Consider the following 22440-nt stretch of genomic DNA (forward strand, 5'->3'; position numbering starts at 1 on the left):
CCACCAAATCCCTTCCATGCTCTTGGGGCCCAGATGCTTCAAAACAGGAGCATAGGGAAAGAGAGTAAAAAAATAAATAAAACAAGATGAAACCAGAGAGGGAGACAAACCTTAAGAGACTCTTAATCATAGGAAACAAACAGGGTCGCTGGACGGGAGGTGGCTGGGAGGATGGCGTAACTGGATGATGGACATTAAGGAGGGCATGTGATGTGATGAGCACTGGGTGTTATGTAAGGGTGATGAATCATTGACCTCTACCTCTGAAGCCAATAATACATTATATGTTGATTAATTGAATTTAAAAAGAAAAGAATATACATAAGTCCTTCTCCCCATTGCTTCCTCCATGGGCTAGTGTCTCCCAGACCTCCTCATGGTGTCAGTCCGATATTCTTTCCCTGAGACTGTCCTATCCCTGACTTCCCTGTAACCCCCACTCTGGTTAAGATTGAGGATTTTAGAAGCTGCCAGACCCTGAGCAAGTGTCTTGACCTTTTGCAATCTGTTTCCGGTCCAGAAGCATTTGTGCTAGTGATGACAAGGCCCCCCATTTATTGAGCAAGCTCCCACTGCAAGGTTCTGTGCTGAAAAATTAACATAGAAGTCTTCATTTAAAACTTACAACACCCCTATAACATAAATTCTGTTATAATTTTCATTTTATTGACTAGGAAACCAAGGGTCAGAAACATAAAACCACTTGCCTGAGGTCTCATAGCCAATACCTGCTGGCTCAGGGTTTGAACCGTCATACTCCAGGCTCAAGTCTCTGGTAAGGTCTCTCTGAGGATTCCCTATTCCCACAGGAAGACTGGCAAAGGGTTGCTAAGTATATATAAAAATGAAATACTGCTAAAGGTCACTCACTGGGGGGTGCCTGGATGGCTCAGCAGCTTAAGTGTCTGCCTTCTGCTCAGGCCATGATCCTGGGGCCCTGGGACCTAGTCCCATAATGTGCTCCCTGCTCAGTGCGGAGTCTGCTTCTTTCTCTCCTCTCCCCCTGCTCATGCTGTTTCTCTCTCAAATAAATAAATAAATAAATAAAATCTTTAAAAAAAAAAGAGAGAGATTTAAAAAAAAAAAAAAAAAAAGGTCACTCATCCCCCCAGAAAAGTCTCCCAGGCCAGCCACCAAAACCGGAGAGATGAAATGGACAGACAATACACAGAGATACCAGTAAGAAAAAAGTTTACCACCCTAGAAACCAAAGAAATACAAGTTAAAATTAAAACGGTGTGTTGCTTTTGGCTTATCAGATTGGAAAAGATAGGAAAAGAATGGCTACTGGCCCAAAGCCCCGGGGGCATAATGTAATTTACTCCTAATTTATTGCTATTTTGTCCGTAAAATGGACTTGACAATTTTTCACTCAACATGTTAGGCGTCACTGGGTTTATGAGAAGAGCAATGAACGTGTTAATGATAACTGCAGAGACGAGGCGAATGCGAAACGAGCTAAAGGGCCAAACGGCGGGCAGCAGGTGGCCCGGGGCCTCCAGCGGGCGCCGGCTGGTGGGGAGCAGGTGCGCGCGCCCCGCCGGGAGGGAGGCCACACGCCCGGACCACAACTCCCAGGAGCCCGCGCGCCGCCTCGCCCCGACCACGTGACCGCGCGGCCCGGCTCGCGATCGCGGCGGCGGCGTCCGAGCGGACTCGGAGCCGGGAGACCCGAGCGAGCAGTAGCAGCGGCCCCGGCGCCCGCCCGCCAGCCCCGCGCGTTCGCCCCAGGGTGAGTCCCGACGCCGCCCACAGCGGCGAGGCCGAGACGGTGGACGGAGCCGGGTGAGGGGACGCGGGAGGCGGCGCCGGCGGTGGCTTTGCCGTGGGGTTTTCTGTGTGTGCCTCCTGCTGGGAGTCCTTCGGGCCCGACGAGCAGCGGGGGCGCGGTGGGTGAAGGCACACGTGGGTGGGGGTCCCCTGCCCCGGGCGCACGGACGGGACATTCCGGTAAGCCCCCCCGGAGGGAAGCCCCTCCCCTGGAGGGAAGCCCCCCACTGGAGGGAAGCACCCCCTGGAGGGAAGCCCTCCCACCTGGAGGAAAGCCTCCCCCCTGGAGGGAAGCCCCCCACCTGGAGGGAAGCTCCCCACTGTAGGGAAGCCTCCCCCTGGAGGGAAGCCCTCCCACCTGGAGGGAAGCCCCCCACTGTAGGGAAGCTTCCCCCCTGGAGGGAAGCCCTCTCCCCCCTGGAGGGAAGCCCTCTCCCCCCTGGAGGGAAGCCCTCCCCCCCCTGGAGGGAAGCTACCCCGCCCTGGAGGGAAGCCTCCCCCAGAGGGAAGCCCTCCACCTAGAGGGAAGCCCTCCCACCTGGAGGGAAGCCTCCCCCCTGGAGGGAAGCCCCCCCCCCGGAGGGAAGCCCCCCACCTGGAGGGAAGCCCCCCACCTGGAGGGAAGCCTCCCCCCTGGAGGGAAGCCCCCCCTGGAGGGAAGCCCACCTAGAGGGAAGCCCTCCCACCTGGGGGGAAGCCCTCCCACCTGGAGGGAAGCCTCCCCCACCTGGAGGGAAGCCCTCCCACCTGGAGGGAAGCTGAAGCCCCCCACCTGGAGGATGCCCCTCACACCATCAGGCTACGAGCACACGCCCCGGGGCTGGCCCCCTGCCCTGGCAAGCTGGGGGTCTGGGTCTTTGGGGGGAAAAAACCCCAGCCCAGCTACTTTCCATTTGGGTAGGAAGTAGCGTTTCAGATGAACTGCTGTGTTTTGTTTTGTTTTGTTTTTTTTAGATAGAATTCACCTGGGTGGAGAGGATGACAGCTTGCAAGACTCTTTGGTCTTTGAAGAAATCATAATTTTCTTCATCCCATAAAGCATATCATAGAATTTAAGATACAGGAAGCCAGTACTGGTCATTGGGCTAACGGCCCCTCCACCCCCTGCTAGCCTTCTAAAAGGGGAAATAGATGGGAAGAGCTTGTGAAAAGTTCCTGAGCCAGGCACTGCGGGACAAGGACCTGAACCTCCCCCTGAAGTCTTGGGTTTATAAATGAGACAGCTCTTCCCCAAGCGTAAGGAGCCCCAGATGCAAACATTAAGAAGAAAACAAGGCCATGATTGCTCTCTTCTTTACCGCGGCCCCTCCCTACCCAGGGTGGGGCCCTGACTAAGGCGCAGATAAGTCAGACTCAGGGGCTGGAGGCTGAGATTCTGCCCAAGTGGGGAAACAAAATAGGATGCTGCCTCTTACATACCTGACCACAGGGCCCTTTCACTGGAAAATGCCGCCCCACGTCAGGGTGTGCTGATTTGAATCTTTTTCTCCAGCGAAAAGGCCAGGGTAGGTGGGCCTTTGTCCTTCCTGGACTCCAAGTGCACTTCCGGCTCGGAACATACTGGACTGTCCGTCTTCCCCTGGCTGCCTCCTGATGCTCCTGCTTCAGAAGATGTTTTAGCCATCTGCCTTCCTGGCTGCTTTAGGTGTCCCCCTGGGGGCTGCCTCCCCTGTGCCTCCCTCTCACCCACTACATATACCCTGTACTAATAATCTGCCCCCTTCCCTCTCTCCTAACAGTTCCATGAGGGCCAAGGACTTGTCTCATCCCTTTCCATATTGCCAGCACCTGCACCCCTAGCAAAAACAGAAGCCAATGTTTGTCATCCGAAATACTTCTGTTGCTTTGTGGGTGTTCACGTCTGTAGCAAAAGCTGTTTGAGGCCCCTGAGACATCTGGCCCAGGCCCAAGGATGATAGAAGGAAGCCAGTCAGGGAACTTCTCTGATTAGCTAGCCGTTGGGGACATTCCAGTCATGCCAACTGCTTTATTAAGTGAACTCAGGGAAGGGGCATGGTGCAAACACCTGCCACATTTCCCACTGCAGCGATGGTGCTCGAGCCTTCGTCTGAAGCCAAATGAGTGACTCCGGCGTAAATAGAGTTTCACGAGACAATTTGTACTTGTTTTCTCATGTTTATCTTTAGTGAACATTTTGCCCTATCAACAAATATGCTTTTTGAAATCTTAACAAGGGAGGTCTCTGGGTAGTAAGACTCAAAATGATTTCTACTTTCTTTTTGGTGTGTTTCAGCTCTTACACTAAACAAGCACCCCTCTCACATTGAGGGAGCAAGAAGCTATATTTTTATTTTAGAATTCTTCCACATGGTTTTTAAATGACTGCCCAGGTTTCCATTTTCTTATGAGGTCTTGGGCAAATCCTTTCCCCTGTTGGGACTCATTTCCCCCATATGGGAATGAAATGGGGGTAGAAAGGGGCCAAGTTGGATGACATCAGTGTTTTTTACACTTCACTCAGAGCCCCGGTTTTACATATGGTGGAGTTACAAGGAAGACTTTATTTGGTCGTGATCCCTGGCAAAAAAACAAAAACAAACCCAAAATCAAAACTGAAAGCCAGGGGACTAAAAGCCTCTGAGAAAATGAATACGGCCCAGGGATGTGCTGCCCAGCATGGTGACTATGGTTACTACTACTGTATGAGAGTTGCTGAGAGAGTAGGTCCTTTTTTTTTTTTTTTTTTTTTCTGAGAGTAGGTCTTAAATGTTCTTGTAACTATGTGTGGTGATGGATATTAACTAGTCTCAAAACGTGGTGGTCGTTTCACAGTAGATACAAATACCAGAATCATGCTATATACTCGAAACTAATATAAAAAGTTACATGTCAATTATATCACACACACACAAACTTTCTAAGGACATTCTAGCTCTGATACTTGGGGATACTAATAGTTGACTTAGAAGGCAAAGTGTTCTATCACCTAACCCCCTCAGCCAGGATCTCTTTAGCTGGAGGAGCACTGACAGTGCTTGCAGAGCCACTGCTGCTAACTGAGGTCCTACTTGATGATGAGAGGGGACCTTCCTTTCCCTGAGACGGTGAACTAACATTGATCCCTCCGACTTTAATCTTGCCCAATACAGTCATTAAGCCTGGTGTGGGTATTGAGGATCACCACCCGGCTCCCTTGTCCTTTGTTGGCGAGCAAGAGGCAGCATGGTATCCTGGAATGTACAGCACTATGGCATCCAGCTAGACCTGGCTCTGAATCCCAGCTCTGCCAACTTACTAGCTTTGTGACCTTCAGCAAATTACTTAACTCTTCTGAGACTAGTTTCCCCAGTTTTCTGTGTGATGGGCCTAATTGTTCCTGTCACACAGAATATAGTTGTGAAATGAGGTAATGTATGAAAAGCCATTGATGCCACCCCAAACGCAGGCTGGGCAAGGCGCTCTTTGAGAAGGGCATTCAGATGGGCAGCATGGTCACTGCACCTACCTTCATTCTTTCTATAAGGCTGGGAGCTCATCAAAGGCAGAAACATTAACCTTTGTTCAGAATGCTGGGCACAGAGTGGGGTCAGCAAATGTTTAATGAATGAGTGGACGGATGTGGAGTGGAGTGGAGTGGAGACAGCTGCCCCTGGCCCCTCCATGATACACACAGCCAGAGCAGAATGACTGGGGCCCTGGGGGAAAGAGGCAGTCACTGCTCAGTGTACTGCTTCCCCATTGGGTTTGGAGGGCACAGAGGGGACAGCTCAGTATGACCTGAGGACACCGAGGTGTGTGTTATCTCCTATACCTCATGTCCACCTGGAGTAGGACCAGCTCATTATAGCTCTGCTGCTAACCCACTGCCCTGTTTGGCCTCAGTTGATCCTAATGACCACTGATGGCCCTTCCAGCACTTAAGACCAGTGACCTCATTCATCTGGACCTTTAGGGGAGGCTGCTGGAAAGCATTAGGGACCATGACTTTCACTGCCTTAAACACCCTAAAATGCAAATTCCCTTTTCTTTCAGATGCATTTCATCTTCTCCAACGAGGTGGTGCTCCTGTTTGATTTCTGGAGTGTCCACAGTCCTGCAGGTAAAAATTGGAAAGCCTAATAAGCTTGTAGCTCGGAAAACTTTGTTGCTCTAGGCAGTGGACAGCCTGGGTTCTCTTTGGTGTTACACTCTGTGGACATTTAAGTGAGCCTGACTCCTCTCACATAAACATTGAGCAGGAACTTCACATTTATAATTCCATTTGCAAGCACTGCTCTTTAGATCACAAGAGGCTCCATGAACTCACTGATTGTCACAAGGGCCCAGAGACAGGCCGAGGATACAACTTTTGCCTCTGTGACTAAAGAAGGAACAGAAACCCAAAGAGGGGAAGAGACTTGTCCAGGGTCACAGAGCCAGTAGCATCAGAGCCAGAACTAGATGGAGGCCTCTTGCTGCCTCCTAGTAACACCCCAACACCTACCTCCTACCATGCCTAGCATCCACTCAGAAGCCCATAACAGCTGTTGCAGGCTGGACCTCAAATGAGACACCAATTTGCAAGAGAATGATATTGGTGTGACTTGAAAAGGCAGAGCTGAAAGTTCCGTTTCAGGTTAAAAAACTGTATCTTAATAGTAGGTGGAAAGCGGCCCAAGTGCCCAGCCCCACAGGTGCTGATCAACTAAATCACGGTCATCCCTACAGTGGTCACCCCCGCCCCCCTAATCCCAGTCATTGTAGTATTCCTCCTGGAAGTCCTGAGTTGACTGGGCTCAGCTAAGCCGTCCCCACTCACAGCCTCTCCGGCGGGTGTAGTCAGACAGTGGCTGCAGCTGGAGTCCTCCTGAAGGCTGCCTCAGGCTCGTGTCTCCTGGCCGCTGCTGGTCATCAGCGAGGACCTCCGGCAGGGGTTGCTGGTTGAACACCCACATGTGGTGTCTCCTGCGGTCTGGGCTTCCTCGTGGCAGGGCAGCTGGGTTCTGGGGCATGAGTGTGTCCAGAGAACAAGGTTAGAAGCGCCTGGGATTTTTAAGACCTAGCTTTGGAAGTCACAGAGCCTTATTTCCACCTTTACTGGGTGAGAAAGTCACAAAGGTCTTCTCAGCCTAAAGAGGGGGGCATGGCCCCCACCACTTGATGGCAGGGGTGTTTGACATAAGAGCATGTGGGGTGGAATAGGGTGAGGTGGCCATCTTTGGAAAACAGAGTGTATCTGATACTTCGAAACCACAGAAATAAGGTAGGTCTGTATGAACTGAGGGGACAGTGTACTTGGATGATGTCAGATGCAGAAGAATATGCACAGGGAGATACCTACAGCAGGTGTCCCCGGAGAGCTATATAGGAAAATGCTCTGGGGAGAGGACTGGGATTTTAGGCACTGGGCTGGGAAGACTTACCTTTCACTCTATACCCTGTTGTACTGGTTGAATTCATGCCATGTGCACGTAATTACATGTAATTTTATGTTTTAAAATATAACCTGCATCTTTTGTAGCTGATTTCCTCCTGGGAGCCCAATAAAATAACTATAGCTGGACCATTTAGTATCCCTCCCTGTCTTATAAAACAGAAGTAGCAATTAGCAGCTAATTTTACAGCAGCTCTCATAAGCACTTCATGTTTTCTGTCAAATAATTTAGTGGGTTTTTTTTCCCCACTATTATAAAAGCCATACAGTAGAAGCTTAGGAAAATTAGGTGAGAAGAAAATAAAAATCTCATATTCTAGTTTGCACAGATAATTATGACTCTTGTTGTCTCTCCTTCCTTCCAGACTTTTCTGTGTACATCCTCATACACAGGAGCTTGCATACATGCTCTTAACAAGTCAGGACAGACTTGTGCTGCCTGTTGGGGGGCGGGGGAGGTGGCGGAGGGGGGAGCTGAGGGCAGTGTGTGTGACCTCTTCACCCTTGGCCGCTGGCTTTACAGATGGCTTCTTTTCCTGATCTCAAAGACATACCCAAAAGGCCATCCTGACCAAGAAAGAGCTGGAGGGGGAAAGAGAGTCAAGTTCTGAGCCCAAGCAGGGTGGGGAAGAAGATGCGAGAGAGAGAGGTGGAATGGATTGAGAGGGACTGGGTGGAGGTGCTCTTCTCCACCTATCCCAGGTCCCAGGGGAAGCTGCCAGAAGGGGATCAGTGCTTGCCTGTCCAGGTCTCTGCAACTCCGCTTCGTTTGACAGGCATGGCCCTTTCAGTGCTGGTGGTCCTGTTCCTGGCTGTGTTGTATGAAAGCATCAAGGTTGGGAAAGCCAAGCTGCTCTACTGGGCTGTAGTGAGCATGTCCATCCCCGCCAGCCAGCTCACTGAGGAGACAGACCAGGATTCTTCAGGCTCAGACTCGCCCCCGGTCAGCACAACCCGCCTCAGGTAACAGGCAGAGTGTGTGGGGAATGGCAGCGTACTCACATTCACCCTGAGAGACAGGCTGGGCCCGGAGGGCATTAGCCCCACTTCATGGAAAGCAAACTGAGGCCCAGGACTTGCCAAAGTGCTTACAGTGGATAAGTTGTGAGGTGAACCAGAGCAGGGGTCCCCTGATGCCTAGGCCAGAGCTCCACGAACAGCCCACTGGGGAGGCTCAGATCCCCAGAACTCTCCTGCAGGCCTCAGTCTGGCAACAAGAGTGTCCACCCAGTGCCTCCTTCAAATCTCAGCAGCCTTTCTTAGGTCACCAGGGCTTCCAAAGCCAAGACGGAATCTGCAGCTGTCCCTACACAAATAGTAGGAATTGCTGTCAGCAGTGGAGCAGGCTTGGTGGGGGAGCCCGAGCCTCCTTCCCACCCTGGTCTGGTAAGGCAGCCACATAGGGTCTGCTTCGGCCCTCTCTAGCTGTGCTTCATGAGCCGGCCTGTCCTTACACGCGTGTCTCTGCCGTTCACGCCCACCCCTCGAGGGAGGTATTCTTATTCTTGTTTTACTGATAAGGAAATTTCAGTTCAGAGAGGTTAAGATGTTTGTGCTAAGCCACAAGATAGTAAGTGGCAGAGCTAGGAGTTGATCTTTCCATTGTAATACTGCCTTCCACAGTAGATGCAGAAAGAAAAAAAAATACCTGCCTTACTGATGATTTTGTATTAGTCTTTAGCAGACATGACAATACATGCCTCATTTTCCCTTTCTGCCTTGTATGCCAGGAAGCTCAGAGCTGAATGTAGTAGAGACGTGATTATCCAAGGCTCCTTGTGCCAGGCCCTGTTCCCTGTATGGTTTCTCATACAGCTCTTTAGAAATAAATCTCTTCTGAGTTAAGCATACACATTATAAATAAGCTGGGCCTGTTAACTCAGCCGCTTTTTCTAGTTCCTGACACCAGCTCCTAGCTTCCAGCTCATTACCGACACTAACTTGGCTCTACTTTTCATTTAGGTGGCTTTTCTGTCACTTTGGCCAGTCTGTAATCCATGTCCTTCAGGTGGTCATAGGCTACTTCATGATGCTGGCTGTCATGTCCTACAACACCTGGATTTTCTTCGGCGTGATCCTCGGCTCTGCTGTGGGCTACTACCTAGCCTACCCGCTTCTCAGCATGGTTTAGCTGGTGAGGGCTATGCAGGGACCAGGGGGCTGCATAGAGAGCTGGGGGCCCCTCAGCTCTTCCAGCAGACATTGAGCCTCCAGCCACATGTCTATTTCTTATGATAGCTGTTCCTCACCTTGCTTCCAGCTCCAGAGACTTTCTGCTGAAGCCAGCATGTGCTGTCTGGAGTTCGGAGTCCACTGCAGCTACGTCTGTCCTCAGCCAGCCTGCACAGGGCCTGGACGTGGGCATTTTGTGCCTTAATAAGGCTGCTGTGACCTGAGGGAGAATGGAGACCAGAACCTGGGGACAGGGTTGCTGAGCCCATGATGAATTATCTCTGTTGACTCAAAATTAAGAATTTCCAAAGATCTTCAAGACAGGGAGATGGGCTCTGGGTGACAGAGGGGGCATGGAAGCTGCATACCTTCTGCCCTTGTGATTCATGCCTTAGAGGAGCATCTTCCATTGGACTTCCTGACCTCTTCTGTCTTTGAGGGATGGAGACCAAGCCGGCTCCTTTTTTCTCACCTTTCTGCCTTTGGGACACATAAAGATGGTCTCTTCTGTGGATCATGGTGACAGATTTTTCATTTTTCCCACTGAACCTCTGGGTCACAATTTTGCACATGAATACAGAATTTTTAGCAAAATGATTTCGTCTGATTCCTGATAGATAGCAGCGTCTGCTGGAAACTGATTCTCTTTCTTCCGGGTCCGACAGCAGAGTCAAGGCCAAGAAGCAGGACTGTTACCAAGGCTCCTGACCTATCCTCTGGACAGTGAGCTTCTCCCATCAGACAGCACTGTGTGTGGGATGAAGGCGGTCTAATGGCTTGAGGTGTCTGGGGCACTTTTCAGGCCCCCCGTGCTCCCTTTTATCCTGTTCCTTCTTTTATGCAGAACAGAGAACTGCACTGAATTCAGTACTCCTGTTCTCTCTTTCTTACTTACTGCTCACCCATCTCATCTGGTGGGGAAACAGGATTCATTCTCTTGAAATGCTGGGCGAGTCACATGGAGTATGGACTGAGGACGAAGTATGCAGGCAAACCAAAGCGTTACATGTAGAGTTAGACGGGACTCTCCAGATAGTTCACTTGACAGAAAAAGAAACCAGAGACCCAGGGAGGGAACATCACTGCTGGATACTGTAATGTCTGTGCTCAAGTACCTCACAGGCTAGATGAAAGACCGTCTTAAGCTTGGGGAATTACAAAGGAAATAGAAGTTTTAATAAATGTTATTTTTAAACAACCTGTGGCCATTCTTGTGTTTCTGCTCAAACAGCAAGCACACGCCACCCTTGTAGCAACTGCAGGAGCTGGGTAGGGCAAATGCAGCTAGTTGGCTGTAGGGCTGTCCAAGGACTGAATCTGTCCATCTGCTATGAAGGCAACTTTGTGCTCAGGGAAGCCAGTCCTGAAATGCTGCCCTCAGGCAGACAGCCCACAACCTCGCCTCACCGAGACCTCCTCATGTTCACACACTGAGTCCTGCTGGGGTGCTGCCTTGCTGTGAGAAAGACAACTAACTGCTACATAGCCTGCAAAGCACCTTCTTTCCCTGAGGGCAGAAGCAAAAATACATCAAAACTACTTTTTAATTTGCAGTGAGAACTGTAACAAAGTATGGGACACGTTGAGTATTGATCAGTGCAATCTCCCCACCTTGGCAGCAAATCGGAAGGCCGCTCCATGTCACAACAGGGCAGGGAGTAAAGTTTCCAAGGTCCAGTGTGGTCTTGCTGATGAAGCCTCACGTACCCAGTTATACATCCTGACCAGCTAAGGCTCCCTCCCCTGGGGCATTGCTAAAATGAGCACTTCCGGGATCCCTGGGTGGCACAGCAGTTTAGCGCTTGCCTTTGGCCCAGGGCGTGGTCCTGGAGACCCGGGATCGAATCCCACATAGGCTCCGGGTGCATGGAGCCTGCTTCTCCTTCTGCCTGTGTCTCTACCTCTCTCTCTCTCTCTCTCTCTCTGTGCGACTATCATAAATAAATTAAAAAAAAAAAAAAAGAATTTGTTTAAAAATAAATAAATCAATAAATAAAATAAAATGGGCACTTCCATGGGTGACGGGCAACCTCTTCAGTTTGATACAGTCTCTGAATGTGGTACGTGGGAGGCATGAATGGCACAGAGGGCTTTTAAACAAATCTGCTCTAGAGAAGCTGATTAGATTAAGTAAGCATTTCAACCTTCTTCATGGCCAAGTCACAAAAGGTGGCACTTTTTTTCTTCTACCTTTAGTTTTCTTTTAATGTAATAGATACCTCTCTAGTGCTTTTTATGCCACGTAGTGTTGTAAGCACTTGACAGTATCAACTCATTTAACATTCACAACCAGGTAGAAACTCTTCATCCTTGTTTTAGAACAGAGGAAGCTGGGCAGCCTGGGTGGCTCCGCGGTTTAGCACCGCCTTCAGCCCAGGGCCTGGTCCTGGAATCCTGGGATCGAGTCCCACATCAGGCTCCCTGCAGGGAGCCTGCTTCTACCTCTGCCTGTGTCTCTGCCTCTCTCTCCCTCTCTCCCGAATTAGTAAAATCTTAAAAAAATAAAAAAGAGGAAGCTGAGGCACAAAGACGTTAAAGTCATCCAGCTCGTGAGTGTAGTGACAGGCAGCCTGGCCCAAGTCTGCTCCTTAGCACAGATGCACGTGAGGCTGACAGGGTCACCGGCCCAGGCCATACAGCACCTAGTGCTGCAAGGCTGTGAACACAGGCAGCAGGGACTGAGAAGTCTGTGCCGTGTTTTTTACCACAACAGGGCAGAGATTGTTTCGGAAGACCGGGGCTGGGGTCCAGGATTTCTGACAAGCATGACTACCCCTTTGCCCCCAACCCAGTGAAGGATGCCATCCAGGTGGACAAGAGCCCAGGTTCCAGAAAAGGCTAGCCAGGATTTGAATTCTTGTTCTCCTGCTTACTAGCTATGTAACCTTGGACAAGTTAATTTACTTCCTTAAGGCTCGGTGTCTCCTCTGTAAAATGGGGATAAGTGTCTTCTGCAAGAGCTGCTGGAGAGGGGTACCTGGGTGGCTCAGTGGTTGAGCATCTGTTTGGCTCAGGTTATGATCCCAGGGGTCCTGGGATCGAGTCCCGCATCGGGCTCCCCACAGGGAGCTTTCTGTCTGCCTAGGTCTCTGCCTCTAGGTCTCTCATGAAAAAATAAAATCTTAAAAAAAAAAAAAAAAAAACTGCTGGAGAGGAGAATCTGTGTAAAATGCTCAACAACTAAGGTTACTAAACAGTGGTTCTTACTGCCTCCCAGCCCCACTTATGGCTCACAGGCTCACAAAGGATCTGTCCTCATGAAGGACTGTCAGGTCATCAGAATTCAGGATACTATCTTATAAACATTGTAAACCAGGGAACACTTCTATTAAAATTATTCTCCTTTTTGAAGACTGGTTGTATGGTCTTTGGAATATCCTGAAACAAGTAAAGTGAGCACAAGTATTTTCTCCCTACTCTTCTCTGCATTAGTCCTGGCCCCGAGTCCAGAGGGAACGGAAGCTGATCTCAAAGTGAAGCATCAATCCAGGGCCAGCATTGAACGACGATGCCATGGAGGGACCCTCCCACCTTCTGTGCATAGCTTCCTAGGGTGTAGGAACAAATGTGCAGGAGCAAGAGGACGGTGACCAGTTCTCGTATGACCATGGTGCCTCAAGCCTTCAGGCAGCTAGGGTGAACTGGGACAGCAGAGTGGTGCCCTTTCTTGAAAGCCTGAGTTCCAGGGGTAGGTGCCAAAGGGATTATTTGCTTTTGGGCATGTTAACCAACCCAGGCCCATTACAGCCCATACCCTGAGATGCCCAGAGAGGGGCACAGCCAGTCTCAGAACCCAATCAGATGTCTCCCCAAGAGCTTGAGGCAAGTTTCATCGCAGACATTTATTTTAGTTTTGTTAATTTCAAATATTCATTGACCTCTTGTATCAGATTTAAGGCAGAGAAAAGATACACGTCCCTGGTTAACTGAACCGGGGTTTAGATAGTGTAGTCCACCCTGGGTTCCACCAGGGAGACCTCACCCGAGATGACAGGTCCGGTTGCTGGTGCACAGTTGAGCATTGAGAGGCACATCAGTCTTAGTGAAGAGAATAAAAAGCTTGGAAGAGGGCAGGATTCTTGTAGGTGACACTGCAGGCAACCCACCAGCCCTTCCTCCCCAGGGGATTCTAAGACAGGACCCGACGTTGTGAAGACAGGCTCACACTCCTCTCCGACCAGCCGGGCAAGGTGCTCAGATGTTGGTTAACTCAGATGTGTGCACTGTTGTCCTCAGAATGCTCACCTTCACCTCACCTGTGGCTTGTCTAGACCCAGGGCTGGCTGTGCATGACCATGCTTAGAGAAGGGTCGACAGAGAGGCCTTCCCACCAGTTTCCCAGGTCTTCATCCTAGCCAGTCAATGTCATCGTCGTCATCATCATCTCCAAAAAGTGGTGTCGGGGGCGGCCGTCCCTTCATGCTCTGACAAAACAGGAAAGAGCAGTCAGTCCTCACCTGTCCCTGCACCAGACTGCCTCCCCGCCTGGATAAGGTGAAGTGAACTGGCACCTGCTTCCAGCTCCAGGTTGGGAAGGACGGTGTTGCTTAAGGTTTTATTCAAAAGGACTGACCCTGTGGCCAGCAAACCTGGGCTTCCAGATAAAGCTGAGCCAAGCATGCAGAGAAGGGAGGCAATCCTCCAACACAGAGACAAGACAACCAACATTGGATGATTTTATCATTTATTTGTGAAACACATGTATTGATTTGACAGGTTTCTTCTCATGTAGTGACTTACACATTTCGTGTGGGAAAAGGAGGGTTGATGGGGGAAGAGAGAGGAGTAGGAGGAAGAAAGAGAAGCAGAGCAGCCCCATGGAGAGAGAGAGAAGATGCAAGAAGATGAAGGAAGATTGGGAAGAATATAGCTCCATATGAAGACACTGCTGCGGCCTCTGGTGGCCTGTCTGGTTCTGGAAGTGACCCCATCATTTGGGAGAAATGAGTTCAGAGGCTTGGCCACGTTACCAAGTGGCAAATCCAAGCGGCGAAGAGAGGCCAGGAGTACAGGGCCACAACCCCCAACACCCTTGATCCCACTGGCCCTTTCCTCACTCTCTCCAACCAGGTAGTAGGAAAATGGAGATTAACAGACTACAGAGGAAACTCTCCCCCACTTTTCATGACTTGAGGTCCTGGCTTTTTTCTTCTAGGTTGGCGAGGAACAGCTCCCACAGGGGTAGCAGGAGAAAGGGGTAGCAGGAGAAAGGCACGCATGGAATATCCCCTGCTCTGAGCTACTGTGGCCCATGGTCAGTCTTCACAGGGCTGGCCAAACAGAGGCAGCGGGATGTGGTCAGGGGTCCCTGGTACAGACCTCGTATCCCTTTCTGGGCATCAACTAAGGGAGCTCTAGTCTGACTGGCTCACTGCTTCTGTTTTATTTTGGCTAAAGTTCTGGCTCTGTATTTGCTAGCATTAAAACCTTAAGACTATTACTTAATTTTGCTGGGTCTCAGTCCTCTTCTCTATAAAATGGGATAAAAGTGCCTACCTCACTAGATTAGCAGAGTATTAAATGAGAAGTTTTCAGAGCATCCCAGAAATAAAAATTACCTTGACAGTATTCATATTAATACCAGTAATATATTGGTAACTAAACATTCCAACTATATTTACGGCAGCCACTTGGGATATTCAATTGGTTTTTTGTTATTTTTAAGTGCAAAACTCATATTAAAATTTTTGAATAAAAATTTAATTCCTGGGAAGAAAGGCCCATGGGAAGAAATGGTACACTTCTCCCAGGGGAGTCCGGGCAGGAGGCAAGGGCATTGTATGTGCAAGCCAGATCCTTGTTCTGCCACAGCCATTTCCCCTAGGTTCTGGCAAAATCACTTCACAATTCTGTCCCTGGGACAGGCTGAGCCTGAAGCTGATCTGTGTTCTCCACCCATATTTCTCTCTAGTGACAGTCCCATCAGAGCAGTCAAATGTCCTAGTGACAGCCTCACTTCACAGTGGGACAATAGATGCAAGAATCAGGGCTCTGATCCAGGCAGGCTCTAGGAGCAAGCCGCCCTCCGGCCATCACTCTGCAGCTTGGTAGAGTGAGGTTGTGCTATCAGCACTTAAACCATTTTCTGCCCAGGGTGTTGTGAGGACCAAACAAGGTAGCAGCGCAGGGTGCAGGCTGAGGAAGTGGAAAGGTCCAAAAACAGGCAGTCTTGGAAGGAGCCTGGGTTTCAGTCCTAGCTCTACCACTAACTCTCTCTGTGCCTTTAGGTAAATCATCTTTCTGTGCCTCAGTTTGTCTATGAATAAGGATGTAAGACAAGACCTTCAAAGTCCCTTCTGATTGTAAAGTAGACAAATTCCAAGCAGATCTGGGGAACCTGAGGCTCTAGCATTCTAATACAGGACTAAGCAGCTCGACTTCCTTCACTGAAAGGAGCAATCATTCCTGCGTGGACAGAAATCGAGATCCCTTTTCAGGAATAAAGTATCTGCCCATCCCCACCACGCTTACAGAGCTGCCCCCTCCCAGCCCCTCGGCTGCTCCCACAGGCTGCAGCACACAGAGCCCAGGGCACCGGCCACCCGCAGACTCCATTCCTCTTCTTGGAGCCAGCAGGGAAGGGTCCCTGGGGAGTGGTGTGAGGCAGGGCCTGGCATTTCCTTACCACCTCATCTTCATCCTCCTCCTCAGGCTGTGCTTTGGGCCTTGGAAATTTCAGAGTTGCCCCTTTAAAGAGTTCATCGTCTTCATCCCCTGAGAGACTGAAGGAAAAATCAAGAAAATCAAGTCAATAGAAAATGGCGCTGTTCCTGTTTCAGGCCACAAAGCCCACAAGCTCTGCAGAAAGAATCCAGCAGCTGTGGTAGTGGCCCGGGAGTTCCCCGCCGCCTCCACTCTGGCCTCCTAGTGCGCTTGACACCTTCCATGACCTATAGCTAGTCATCTTTAAAAACTAATACATCAGGCCATGTCTTTTTTTTCTTTTTTTTTTTTTTTTTTTTTGCTTAAATACCTTTAATAATTTTTCAGGGTACTTCCAGTCCAAATTTCTAAGAGTGACACAAGATCTCACCTGTCTTGGTCCCTACTTCATTCTCCAATCTCAGGTTAACATCACTCTCCTCCTTACTGGGCCTTCTTTGGCTCCTTGTCTGTCATGTCCAGTCCTACTACAGGGCCCCGGCATGTGCTGTGCCTGCTCTCTGCAATCTCTTCCTCCGAACCCTGGCATTGAAGGCTCCTTTCCAACCTTTAGGTCCCAGTTTATACATTACCTTCTCTGAATCCTTCCCTAACCACTCTATCTAAAAGCAGAATAGGGATGCCTGGGTGGCTCAGTGGTTGAGCATCTGCCTTCGGCTCAGGTCCTGGTCCCACATCGGGCTCCCCACATGGAACCTGCTTCTCCCTCTGCCTGTGTCTCTGCTTCTCTGTGTGTCTCTCATGAATAAATAAAATCTTAAAAATAAGTAAATAAATGCAGAATAATTCCCCTTTTATTCTCTATTACAATAATATAGAATTTTGTTTTGAAGGACTTACCATACTTTTATAATGCATAAATATTTGGCTTCCCCACTAGACTGCAAGCTCCTTAACTCAAAAACCAAATCTGCCTTGCCTACCACCCTACTGCAGTGCTGACTACATAGGTATTATTGAATAAATACATGAATGAATCAATAGTGAGTCAGTCCTTCTCTGAGGATGGGTGACCAGCCCTGGCAAAACCAGTGACAACCTCCACATATAGCTGCCCTGTTCTGGAAACTGCTCAGGAAGACATACCTGGCATGCTGAGAATACTGGTTAGGTCCACTTGCTGTTCCAACAGTTGGTGAATCTGCCTCTGTGTTTTCTAGCTCCTTAGAGGGAGCAGGAGAATTAGTGACATCCTCATCTTTCTTGGGCTCTGGAGGCTGAGGCTCTTCTCCTAGACTTTCAGGCCCTAAGGCCAGTGGGTCCCCCTTCATGGGGTGTGAAGTCAGGGACAGTCTTGTGGGGCTCTCTGGCTTTTTGACACAGGCATTTTCCAATGGGTTGGCAGCAAGTGTTTCCTCACACTCAGAATCCACAAGTACAGGGCCCGGAGGCTTAGGGGGAATTGAAGTTGGGGGCCCCAGAGGTCTTTGGGAGGGGATACAAGACAGTTCGGGTGGGTGGGCATCACCTTTTATCTCTGAGAGCACCTCTGCCTCTGCAGGCTCCCCTTCCCTTCCCTGTACCTCATCCTGGGGAACAGAGAGGACCCGAGGAGGCAGGGGGACAGCCTCCTGGACTGCCTGCTCCGATGACACCAGGGGGGACTCCTGTGTCTCCGTACTCTGTGGCGCTAGAGGCGGTCCAGAACTGGCTGAGACCGAGTGCTCCTGGGGTCTTTGAGGCCGCTCTTCCTCTTCCTCCTCTTCTTCACTGCTGCTCTGTCCCTTGTCTTGCTCATGCTGGTTTAACAGCTGAAGAGTCACTATCTGTTCAAAAGCCAAGGAGGAGGAGATGCTCACTGACAGGAAAACAGCAGGCACTCCTACTTCTTCACTCCCTGAGAGCACAACTGCTCCTGCAGGTCACATGACTGTTTCTTCCTCTCACCAGAGGCTGCCCTCATCCATGCAGACAGAAGTCATTCTACTTATCCTGATTATTGAGGAACAGTCTTGAATACTTTTTAGATTTAGGACCCCTGAGAAGGCACTTAAGCACCAAGATTCTCGCCTCAGTGAAACAATCACCAGCTGGCCGTACCTTGATGGTGTTCATGATGGTCCCCAGAACAGCCCTGCCGCTGTAAGAGTCCTCCAGCTCAAATTCTCCCCGCAAGGACTGGAACACCTGGTTCATGATCTTCTTGACCTGCGTGAAGACGTGAGGAGAGCAAAACAAAATATATGCTGCCCAAATCAAGTTAGGGGATGCATGTCAATTCCAGAGAGGGGTCTGGAAGGCTGAAAGGAAGCCCTTCTGGAACCATGTAGTGCGACACAGCTGGTCATGAACTGAGATGCCCAAGGCTGTCACTATGGAGAGGGCCATGTTAGATAAGGAACAACATTTGGTGGAAGGGTTATCAAGGACAGGCAAATGCATGATTTCAAAAAAAAAAGGCAAGCTGTGGCACGTGTTTATTGATGCCCCCTCCCGTTGTGGCCACCACTGGAGCTGCCGTGGGCTGTGAGGATTGGTGCCAGCAGCGGCTGGGCACACCCCTCTCTCTTGTGAGTTAGAGACACTCCCTTCTCTGTCAAAACCTCAGGATGGAGTCTTCTGGGGTGGCCATTAATATGATAGGCTCCAAAGAGTTAAGTTTTACTTAAGTCAGACAAGTGGTATTATCACTAAAATCAGAAAAAAAGCTACCAACACAACAAACTGGCCATACTAGGGATGCCTGGGTGGCTCAGTCTGAGAGTATCTGCCTTTGGCTCAGGTCACGATCCCAGCATACTGGGATCAAGCTCTGCATCAGACTCCCAGGGGAGAGTCTGCTTCTCCCTCCCTCCCCCTCAACTTGTGCTTGCTCACTCTCTCAAATAACTAAATAAAATCTTAAAAAAAAAAAAAAAAACTGGCCACATTCTTCCTGAATGCCTGATATGCACACTCACTCAATCCCTTGATATGATCTGACTTGCTTCTTCTTCGAAATGCCCGCTCACCTTCTCTGAGGCATCAGTGGCAGCAGCCGCAACCCCAGACGCGTGAGACTTATTCTCCGGGTCCTCTGCGCGCTGTTCATTTTGCTCCGTCAGGGCTGTGACTCGGGCCTGGAGGGCTAGACACTGCAAAATGAACAGACTGTAGCTGTGGCCTTGGGAGCCTGGACTGCCAGGTGGAAGTCAGGGCCCCCGGGGGGACAAGAACCATCCTAAGCATCCAGCGTTAATCTCAGGTAGGTCTGGGTGTCTGCACGCCCCCACCCGCCCCAGGCTGCTGACTCAGGACATTCTTTTTCCTCATCCTTCAGTCTCAATTCACAACTTCACCTCCTCCTCCCCACCAAGGCAACCTGTCTTGTTCCTAATCAGGTCAAGAGCATGATGAGAAAAGAGGGGATAGAAGTCCAGTAACAGACATGAACACTGGCCATTAGAAGCAGTCTATTCACCTGCCAAGACTGCCTTCATCATCTCTGAGTCAAAGAGTTTTTAACTAGATTCTCTAAGGAAAGATACACAGACTTTCACACCATGACTCTAAGTCATCTTCCATCTCTGTCACTTTCATACCACGATCCCACCATACCCAGGTCCCGTCCCACCTCCGTACCTCTGCCTGCGGCATTCAGCCACCTTCCACACCTCACTTCTCCTCACCAAGGTTACGGGGCCTTCTGGGCCCTGCTCCCTCAGGCACTTCCTCTTCTGGGCCTCATAGCCCTTAAATGCTTATCTTTGTTTCTGTCTCCCTTTCTGGACTGTGAGATGGTTGAAGGCAGAGTAAACCCTTTTTCTAACACAGTATCTAGACTACAACTGGTATTCAATAAGTATTTGCTTCATAAATGATCAAATAGTGGAATTATATATATTCCAGAACACTATTGTTGCTTTTGCTTTTTCTAGGTCACGGACCTGTCTTCCCAAAATCAATATGTGAAAAGATTACTGATAAACTGGAGAGCTGCACAAGCATGGTTTGGTTTTCAAGCTATTAACATATTTTAGGTTCAGAAGGATTTACAAGACTCAACCTGTCTGCCTCAGTTAACTGGGCTGTCTGGCCCAAGGAAAACTACCTTTTCCTGAAGGTGGAGGAGCTTCTGCTGGTTGGCATCTCTCTGCGCACAAACTTCCTGGTACTGCTGCTGGTGCTCATCTTTGGCAGAGGCCAGCAGGTGTTCACATTTTGCTTCCCACCGGGTCTGCAGCTCAGCCTGCACAAGAGACAGCTGCCAAGAGAATGTCATCACCATATCCTGGGGTGGTGGGGAGGCAGTTGCATCTAGGGAAGCCCATCTTTCATAAGGCAAAAAAGAATAAGCCGACAGCCCAGATTTAATAGGGACACAACTACCTGAAAGACCTTGATTACTCTGAAAGTAAATGTACTTCTTAAATGTAGGTACACAGATATCATTGGTGATCAGGATTCTAAAAGCTACTCCAACCAGTTAAGGGGTGACTGTCTAGACAGCTGCTAGAGAATAGGGCCATAATGTGATCTTTTTCAGAGTCTAGGCCCTCTTTACAGGTTCCGATGAAACCATTTTTTCAAAATTCCCAGAGGAGACTATACCAATTCACTCAACAATTAAACAGATACACATAAGTATGAATTTATGAACTTAGGAGGAAAAAGGCCTCTGTCAAAGGCCTCTTATGAACTAGAGATCCAGGTGTGGACTGCCACTGTCCCTGGTCTCCCTGCCTGATTACCTAAATAAATTCCTTCTCTTCAAGGACAATAATGTGCCTGAAGGATGGTGTCTGCTGGTTGAGGACTCTGGTTTTATGTTTGGAATCCCTTTTTTTCCAAGGACAATAATGGCCTAAAGGCATGTTTCCAAAGTGCTTCAGGTTCCTGTTACCTGCTCTGCAGCTGCTTGGTCTGTGGACACCCGAGCCTTTTTCAAGAGCTGCCGAAGCTTGTCCAGTTCCTCCTGGTAGGACTTGCGGATTTCGTCAATCTCCTCCTCAGCCTGACAGCGCTCTTGAGCAGACTTCTTTTTCCTTTCAGAGAGGTTCTTAGGAATAAGAGAACCATCATCAGCTCTAGCTGTTTCACAGAGGATAAATGCAGATGGTGACAGTGATGGTAGTTTTTGAGTTGGCTGGGTCCTTCTGGAAACAATTTAATGTTTAATTTTCCTTCTATATTTAACATTCTCAGCTGCTGAGGGACATTCTCAGCTGAGGGACAGAAAATGTAGACCAAGATTTACCCCCTAAAAAGGCACAAGACCACAAAAGCTTCACTAGAGAGTTTTACAGAAATCTCAGAAAGTTTGTTCTTTCATATTTAAACTGTTCCAGGGGCACCTGGGTAGTTCAGTTGGTTAAACGTCCAACTCTTGATTTCGGCTCAGGTCATGATCTCAGAGTCGTGGGACCAAGCTCCACATCAGGCTTGTGCTCAGCCTGGAGTCTGCTTGAGATTCTCTCTCTTCCTCTCCTTCTGCCCCTCCCCCTGCCTGTGCAGTCGCTAAGTAAATAAATGAAATCTTAAAAAATAAATAAATAAAAATAAACTGTTCCAGAACAGAAAGAAATATTCCCACTTTGTTCAATGGGGCTTGTTTAGGCTTAAAATTTTAATACAACAGATACTGAAAATAATAAGTGATATTTGTAACATCTATGAGTGACAAAGGATTAACATCCTTAGTAATGTTTACGAATCAAATATTACAATAGAAAAGAAGACAAAGGACATTACAAAGAATTTACAAAATAAACACAAATAGGTATTAAATATATGAAAGCTTCACTATTAACAAAAATATATATTAAAATAAGACAGCAAAAAAAATAAGACAGCATATTTCACCTATCAGGCTATAAAGATTAGAAAACCTGACATATGCAGAGTTGGACAAAATATAGAGATACGGACTTGCTCACACAGTGCTGGAAGTGCAAGCCAACATATTCTTCTTTGAAGATAATCTGGCAATATGTATTTTTTTTTAAAGATTTTTTATTTATTCCTTTGAGAGGGAGACAGAGCATCAGAGAGAGCACGAGCAGGGGGAGGGTCAGAGGGAGAAGCATTTTAAAAATGTAGATGTAAAGCATTGCCTATGATCTAGCAATTCTAAGTCAAGCAATTCATTGTATGGAATGCTCAAATGAATTTGTAAAAAATAGTCATATAGTACAAGGATGTTCACAGCAGTGCTTGAAACTGGAAAAATAGAAACATAAATAACCATCAGTAGGTAAATAAGTTCCGGTTTAACCTGACAAGAGACTAGAGTACTGTGCTAGTTAAAAAAAAATGAGGGTTTTATTCATTTTTTTAAAAGATTTTATTTTTAAGCATTCTCTACACCCAACATGGGGCCTGAACTCATGACCCCGAGATCAACAGGTGCATGCTCTATCAAATGAACCAGTCAGACATCCCAAAAAGTTCTCACACTTATTTGTACTATGTCCACGATGTTAAAAAAAAAGAAGTGTTACACATGACCCTATTACAGTTTAAAAATGATCAGTGTACATATA

General features: G+C 48.7%; 2 protein-coding genes across 16 annotated transcripts in view; one reads left to right on the forward strand and one right to left on the reverse strand.

The window, feature by feature from the left end:
• Nucleotides 1-1607: 1607 nt before the first annotated feature.
• Nucleotides 1608-10514, forward strand: SLC31A2 (solute carrier family 31 member 2). 7 transcript variants are annotated; one of them, XM_072842406.1, is made up of 5 exons: nucleotides 1608-1732; nucleotides 2725-3006; nucleotides 5764-5830; nucleotides 7921-8107; nucleotides 9107-10514. In XM_072842406.1, the coding sequence occupies exons 3-5, from the start codon at nucleotides 5764-5766 to the stop codon at nucleotides 9273-9275; spliced, it is 423 nt and encodes a 140-aa protein (XP_072698507.1). In that variant the 5' UTR covers nucleotides 1608-1732; nucleotides 2725-3006; the 3' UTR covers nucleotides 9276-10514. The 7 variants fall into 7 exon arrangements, with proteins under 7 accessions (XP_072698507.1, XP_072698506.1, XP_072698505.1 ...); XM_072842405.1 differs by lacking the exon at nucleotides 2725-3006 and having other exon boundaries at nucleotides 1615-1732; nucleotides 9107-9278; nucleotides 9405-10514; XM_072842403.1 differs by lacking the exons at nucleotides 1608-1732; nucleotides 2725-3006 and adding an exon at nucleotides 4264-4451 and having other exon boundaries at nucleotides 9107-9278; nucleotides 9405-10514.
• A 2629-nt stretch (nucleotides 10515-13143) lies between these two features.
• The window catches only part of FKBP15 (FKBP prolyl isomerase family member 15), a 59280-nt gene continuing 49983 nt past the window's right edge, over nucleotides 13144-22440 (reverse strand). For 7 of the 9 annotated variants that reach the window (XM_072842390.1, XM_072842386.1, XM_072842389.1 and 4 more), the window contains 7 exons: nucleotides 20802-20957; nucleotides 20010-20162; nucleotides 18931-19053; nucleotides 18020-18127; nucleotides 17066-17745; nucleotides 15942-16038; nucleotides 13144-13740 (listed from right to left, as the gene is read on the reverse strand). In XM_072842390.1, the coding sequence (XP_072698491.1) occupies nucleotides 13663-13740; nucleotides 15942-16038; nucleotides 17066-17745; nucleotides 18020-18127; nucleotides 18931-19053; nucleotides 20010-20162; nucleotides 20802-20957 (1395 nt within the window). In that variant the 3' untranslated portion in view covers nucleotides 13144-13662. The remainder of the gene's footprint in view (nucleotides 13741-15941; nucleotides 16039-17065; nucleotides 17746-18019; nucleotides 18128-18930; nucleotides 19054-20009; nucleotides 20163-20801; nucleotides 20958-22440) is intronic. The other 2 variants (XM_072842387.1, XM_072842385.1) reach the window with 1 other exon arrangement.

Source organism: Canis lupus, chromosome 10, assembly GCF_048164855.1.
Source record: "Canis lupus baileyi chromosome 10, mCanLup2.hap1, whole genome shotgun sequence".
In the NCBI taxonomy this organism is placed as follows: Eukaryota; Metazoa; Chordata; class Mammalia; order Carnivora; family Canidae; genus Canis; species Canis lupus.